At 36.5% G+C, this 6683-nt stretch overlaps 1 protein-coding gene across 1 annotated transcript; it reads left to right on the forward strand.

The window, feature by feature from the left end:
• Window positions 1–2067: 2067 nt before the first annotated feature.
• Window positions 2068–5371, forward strand: wfikkn2b (WAP, follistatin/kazal, immunoglobulin, kunitz and netrin domain containing 2b). The gene is made up of 2 exons (XM_065253515.2): window positions 2068–2560; window positions 3002–5371. Exons 1-2 carry the CDS (start codon window positions 2360–2362, stop codon window positions 4505–4507), a joined length of 1707 nt encoding a protein of 568 aa, XP_065109587.1. The 5' UTR covers window positions 2068–2359; the 3' UTR covers window positions 4508–5371.
• Window positions 5372–6683: the final 1312 nt, after the last annotated feature.

The raw sequence follows: 6683 nt of genomic DNA on the forward strand, positions 1-6683 counted from the left end.
TAGTTGGTGTTGCAGTATGTTATCAATGTGCCAGCAGTTAGAAGCGGCCCCATGAAAGCTTTTTATTCCCCCTTGAGGCCATACTCCTCTGAACCTGTATTCAGAACACACTTCAGTGGAACATATTTCCTCTGAAATGCTTAAAAAGACACTGATGTGCTGTTAGACGTTCGGTTAATGATATATTTGGATCCAAACACCTGAGGCGTGATATTATATGAATACTGTTTATACAGTCTCCTGTACTGAGTTTTGACATTTAGGTTTGGTATAGTGCCAAAGCTCCGCTTATAACCATAAAAAAACTTTTTATATTAGATAAAAAAAGTTTTATTAGATTATTCTTAGTAAAATATTGTACAAACAGTACGGCACCATATTTCCAAATTAGGAGAGATTGACCAAGAATAAACAAAACCATACAAACCACATGTGTTTTACATTCATTGTTTCATTTGGTTTAAAAATATTAATTCTGAATGAACAGTACAGGAGTTCTTTTATGTCAAATTGGTATTTAAATAATCACAGGGTTTATATTTTAATTTTAAACGGATTTATAAAGACTTTGTCCTCATTTGACACTTTTGAAACATTAATGTTTTCCTCAGAAAAACTTTAAATCTCCTAGAGAGTTAATGTAATCCATGGTTGCAGGGGTAAAATAAGGTGAAACGTCTCATACTCAGCCCAGTGATAAACCTTATAAAGTAGGCTAGCTCTAACTTATCCAGTTTCGTAATGTTTAAACCATAATAGTTATTAGTCAGTTAATGTGCAAGTCATTGTGATGGTAATTCTCATCATTTTAACTTACTGTTTGGCAACTAAATAAAAATGAGTGAAATGCGTAATTGCGCGTATAAGACGTGAGTTTTAAACAGTCGCTAAACGACACTGTGAATAAATATCTTTCGTCTGGGATGTATTTTTGGTAGGGTTAAGGTGGGTTATGTAGCCTTTTTATTCAGCTTTAATTTTTGACACAAATAGATTTTCTTTTTGACTCAGGGTTTCTGGAGTTTGTGATGCATGTTAGAGCAACATGAAACCGCAGTCTTGGGTTGAATGTTGGAAAATGTGTTTACTATAGTAAACTAGCAAATTGTAGAATATTATAGTAATTAATACACGTTATTAATGCATACTAGAATATTATGTAGCATTAACTATAGTGAATTGAAATACTGTACTATATTCTCTAATATTAATTATGGTAAGGTTCAAATTATAGTATCTGGAATACTAGTTTACTATAAATAAGCATACTGGTGTATTTTAATGGTTTATTCGTTTTAATGCATACTGTACAGCATCACTAAAAACTGATTTGTAGCTTAAAAGATACTGACATCTTTCAGATATTGGCCAGGAAAAAAGCAACACACATGTTGTCACATACAGTCCAGGGTAACGTGTTAAATGGGGAATAGGCTACTACAACAATAAAACAGTTCTTTAAACAGATGAGGTTTTATGCAGTTTAAAATCCAATTTTCCAGGCATACCTTCAATATTTGTCTGGAAAATATATATATTGTTTGTTAAAACATATTTTCTAAAAGTATTTTACTTAAGGTTGATATTAATAAAAGACATTAAAGTAGTCAGATAGATAAAAATAAATAAACAAATTTAGGACAAATGAAACCACTACAATATGTTTTAAGACCTTATACACCGACTCTTATAGTTAGATATAGTCTTCAGTACTTCGATCATACCTCATTATTCATACTACATTCATTCATACTGTACTGTAGCTGCAAAATAAACGTTGCATAGGCTATTCAGTTTTACCTCAGTGTATGTTTATGTCTGTCTTTCTGATTCTGTAACCAATTTGTCAAATATAAAGTTAAACATATATTTTAGTTGTATTATAGGAGTAGGCTACTGTAAGTGTTGCTGTCACATTCAAGAAACACTGAAGGAATTTCACGCGAAGAGAAAAGCAGCGCGCGCTCTCAGACCGTCTGGTGCGCGCATGGTGAGGACAAAGGGTTAAAGCGAGCTACAGTACTTTCAAAGAAAGGCAGGTGTCCTAGTACCAACCCAACTCTGGGGCAGATGTTTTTAATCGTCTCTAGAACTACAGAGTAATTCATAACTGTCATTTGCGCGTAAGGGCGAGTTTTGTGGTCAGGGAAATAGCCTTTGTTGTTCAAGAATGTTAAACTATCAGAGTATAAATACAGAGATCTAAACTCACTTGCCACACACAGTATTCAGAATATCAAGGATATTTCTTCTCCTGCTTGGAACCTCGAAGCGCTCAGATTTGCTCAGCTGTTTCAATAAAATTAAGTTAGTTACAAAAGCCTAATTCTACAATTATTCATTATTTCTGATTTTCAACATGTGGTGGATGCTCTTTCCTCGTTGGATCTGGTTCGTGGCGGGACAGTTTTTGTTTCTATTTTTGGACAGACAATGCGTAAAAGGCATGACTTTGCAAAGAGCTGCGTATTCCCACGCAGGGATTTGTCCAAACGACATAAACCCAAATTTGTGGGTTGATGCAATGAGCACCTGCACGCGAGAATGTGAATCTGATCAGGTTTGTAATTTCTTTCAATTTAATTCATTTTTACATTTAACTTAAAAAACTTATATTTAACAATATATGTGACCCAGTCTGTGCTAAACCAGCTAAAGTAGTTTTTTTTGTGATTTACTGTTTTCTACATAAAATCATTCTAAATAATGTAAACAACATTCTGTGAAAATATAACCTTGATATCTTTAATATTGACTGCATAAAGCCATGTCAAAAATGTTATTCAAGGTAAAATTATTATTTAAAAAATATACAATATGAGACTTTTTTGCATGTATGCTGTATTTTACTGTCATAAGCAGCTAGTCATTTTATCAGATGAGTGATTTGCATAACATATATGATTTTTTAGCATTCTTTCACTGGATATTTCCTTTATAAAACAAAATTTTCACTTTTCTGTTGCATTAACCTTCTTTAAAATTCCTCTTTATTCTTTAGGACTGTGACACATCTGAAAAATGCTGTGCCAATGTTTGTGGTAATCGAAGCTGTGTGGCGGCCCGTTACATAGATGCTACAGGAAAGAAAGGGCCAATGGGTATGCCTAAGGAAGCGACCTGCGACAAGTTCATGTGCACTCAGCAGGGCTCACAGTGTGATATTTGGGACGGACAGCCCGTGTGCAAGTGTCGTGACCGCTGTGAGAGAGAACCCCAGTTCACCTGTGCCTCAGATGGCATGACTTACTACAACAAGTGCTACATGGATGCCGAAGCCTGCTCCAAGGGCATCTCCTTGTCCATGGTAACATGCCGGTTTCATCTCACCCTGCCCAAAACTAGCCCTCTGCCCGCAGGCACCACCGCATTCCCCACGACAGCCATGCAGCACACCACGCCATTAGATGTGCATGCTCCTCTCATGGTGGGAAGTCCAAATCAACAGTCTGTGTTTGTTGGCGAGACGGCTAGTTTTCTTTGTGAAGTCGCTGGCCGACCAAAGCCTGAGATATCCTGGGAGAAGCACCTGGAGGGGCAAGGCAAGGTGGTCATTAAACCCAACCACGTACATGGAAATGTGGTCGTCACCAACATTGGCCAGCTGGTTATTTACAACGCCCAGTCGCAAGACGCAGGTATCTATACTTGCACGGCCACAAACCCGGGTGGCTCAGTCCAAGCTCACTTTCCACTTTCTGTGGTCCAGAGAGACCCGGTTATAAACGATGAGCTGAACAACTCCACATCTTTCCCGGCTGATGAGTGCTTTAAGGTGCCCGATAGCGATGACTGCGGAGATGAAAGGCTGAGTTGGTTTTATGACCCCCAAAGGAACAACTGCAACACTTTCACATACGGCAACTGCAACAAAAACCAAAATCACTTTGAGACATACGAAGCATGCATGTCCTCATGCCGCAAAGAACTCGCTGCCCCGTGTAACCTTTCCAGCTATCAGGGGCCTTGCAAAGCATATGAACCACGTTGGGCCTACAGCGGCTTCCAGAGACAGTGCCAGCCCTTCATTTACGGTGGTTGTAAAGGCAATGAGAACAACTTCAAGACCAAAGAAGCATGCGAAGAGGCCTGTCCCTTTCCAAAGATCCACCAGTGCAAGCCATGCAAGCCACGGCACAAGATGGTGACCAGCTTCTGTAAAAGTGATTTTGTGATTCTAGGCCGCGTGATGGAGCTGACGAAGGAAGAGGACTCCGGTCGTGCTCTGATCACCGTGGAGGAGATCCTGAAGGATGAGAAAATGGGGCTAAAGTTCTTTGGGAAGGAGCCCTTGGAAGTGACATTGGAGAACATGGACTGGGCCTGTCCGTGTCCTAACATCACCACTGCAGATGGTCAGATCATCATCATGGGTGAAGCGAATAACGGCATGGCTGTCTTGCAGCCTGACAGCTTCATCACTCTTTCCAGCGTCAAGCGTGTCCGTAAGCTCCGTGAGGTTATCAATAAAAAAACCTGTGACATTTTGAAAGAGTTTATTCAATAGGAAATCACACATTTCCTTAAAATGTGATATACTTTTCATGAAAAGAAATATATAATAATGAGTGAAAATTTTGTTTAAAGTGATATTTTTAATATCTTTCATATGCATTTCTAGTCCAGGTAAAACTGAGACGCTTCGAATGTAAGACTGAGGAAATGTTTCCGCAGCTCAAACAGTAATGTTCACTGATCAAGCAACATCAACGCTGGATATTTTATGTGTTGCCTTTACAGTATCCCACCATGTTAAAAGGACCATATTTGTAGACATAGGATGCATTAATCAAACCCATCTGTTAGCCCAAACATGCCAGCGGACTTCAAAAGGAAGTCCATGACTGCCTTGTAAATGTATTTTTTTACTGGTAATATTTTTTTGGCACATTTTTGTAATGCTGTCTTATCTTTTGATTTTGCTAAATTAACTAGCACCTATTTTCTCTGCTTAGAAGAACTATTTTAAAAGATTGTTGACAAGTGTATAATGTATTTTAGTTACAGTAGATCCACTGTAAAATGCACTTAGGTAAGTTGTCTACAATTGATGTCGATTGCAGCAGGAAAAAATGACTTTGCTCTCTTGTTTTAGCCTTACAGTACTTGTGTAGAGTGACTTGAGTGTATATGATTTAGTACAGACATCTTTATTTATTTGGTTATTCTTTTAATTTTAATTCTCTATTTTTATTATTGTTTTTATTTGAATATTCAATGTGACGGACCAAAAGGCTGACTGGCATTTCTTATAAGCACTTACATATTTTTTTATTCTTTTTTTTAGTAATCTTTGTGGTTCAGTGTCTGTAATACTGTCATTTGTATTGTGGAATAATGAAAATAAAGATTTGAATAATGATTTGAATAATGATTTGAAAATAAAGATTTGAAGTTAATTTTTTTCTACTTTTCCAACAGCGCATGAAGAAACTATGAAAGAATCTTAAATATTTTATTAGCCATCCTCATAATTTATTTAAAGAAATTGCACTGTAAAAAAAGTTTGATCAACTTAAAAAGTGAGTTACCTGGTTGCCTTAAATTTTGAGTTAATTTATTGTAAAAATATTAGTTGAAACAACATTTACTTTTAATTAACTAATATTTTTAAGTTGAATTAACCAAATTAATTGAATTTAACCGTGTAAACATTTACAAAAAAAGTTCAGTACTGAACGAGCAAATGTGTGAGGTTTACTGATGTATTTTTTGTACATTTTTTGCAATCAAGACAATTATAAACTGCACCATGGTTTAATCACATGGCTATAAATGTCCCTTCATAGCTCTGTTATGAGTAAATTTTTTATTAAAGTGTCATAAAAACGAAAATGTATTGAAAATCAAATAAGCCATGACCTTCATCAGGAAGGAGAATTTAAGTTGCCCTGATAAAGTTTTCACTCGAGTGGTCTCAGGCGATGAAGGGGCCCCTCGGTTCATTCCAGCAGACTACCACACACGGACCTCAGACGGAGGGCCATGCTGAGCTAAGGGGGGAGCTGGAAGATGAAGAACTGTTTGGATATGAGGTTTGAACGTTTGGGACTTCCTTTACCGGAGATCTAATGTCCTAACAGATGGTTTCCTTATAGTATTTCAGGGTGGGCTTCAAAAAACGCCTACCGCAGGCGGTAGAAAGTAAACCCGTGACCTTAGATGCAAGGAGTGGCAGAACAAAAAAATGTCAAAAAGCTAGACTTTCATTTTTTGCTGTTTTTATTAGATAGATCAAGGGTACGATTATCTATTGCATGAATTCAAATCAATTTTGCATTGTAGCAAAGCAGCTTTAGAGTAAATACAAAGTATAGTAGTATATAAGAATAAAAGTGTTAAAAAATACAAAATAATAGTACATTAACCATACCCACTGCAAAAACAGTAAGACCGTTATATTCATAACACTATCAAACAGGCAGCTGTATCATTATTTTTCAAAGTATATTAGCAGTGCTAACTGTAATAAGAGTTTTTAGGATTGTAATCGAAAACCTTCATTTTTTAAGGCTCTTTTCAGGTTTATATTATTGATATTGATTGTATAAACAAATGACTTTTGGATTGTAGTCAGAAGTTCAGAACCTTGTATTAATAGTGCTATTAAAAAAGTTGCCATCCATTCTTTGATGTCATTAAAGGTATAGTTACTGTAGACCCCAAAATGAAAATTTTGTCAT

The sequence above is a fragment of the Paramisgurnus dabryanus genome, chromosome 1, assembly GCF_030506205.2.
Source record: "Paramisgurnus dabryanus chromosome 1, PD_genome_1.1, whole genome shotgun sequence".
NCBI classification, from domain to species: Eukaryota; Metazoa; Chordata; class Actinopteri; order Cypriniformes; family Cobitidae; genus Paramisgurnus; species Paramisgurnus dabryanus.

Excerpts from the sequence above, each read along its gene's own strand:
- wfikkn2b (XM_065253515.2), top strand. The coding sequence starts at position 2,360 with ATGTGGTGGATGCTCTTTCCTCGTTGGATCTGGTTCGTGGCGGGACAG. Across the intron at positions 2,561-3,001 it reads GAGAATGTGAATCTGATCAG|GACTGTGACACATCTGAAAA; the intron begins GTTTGTAATTTC and ends TTTATTCTTTAG.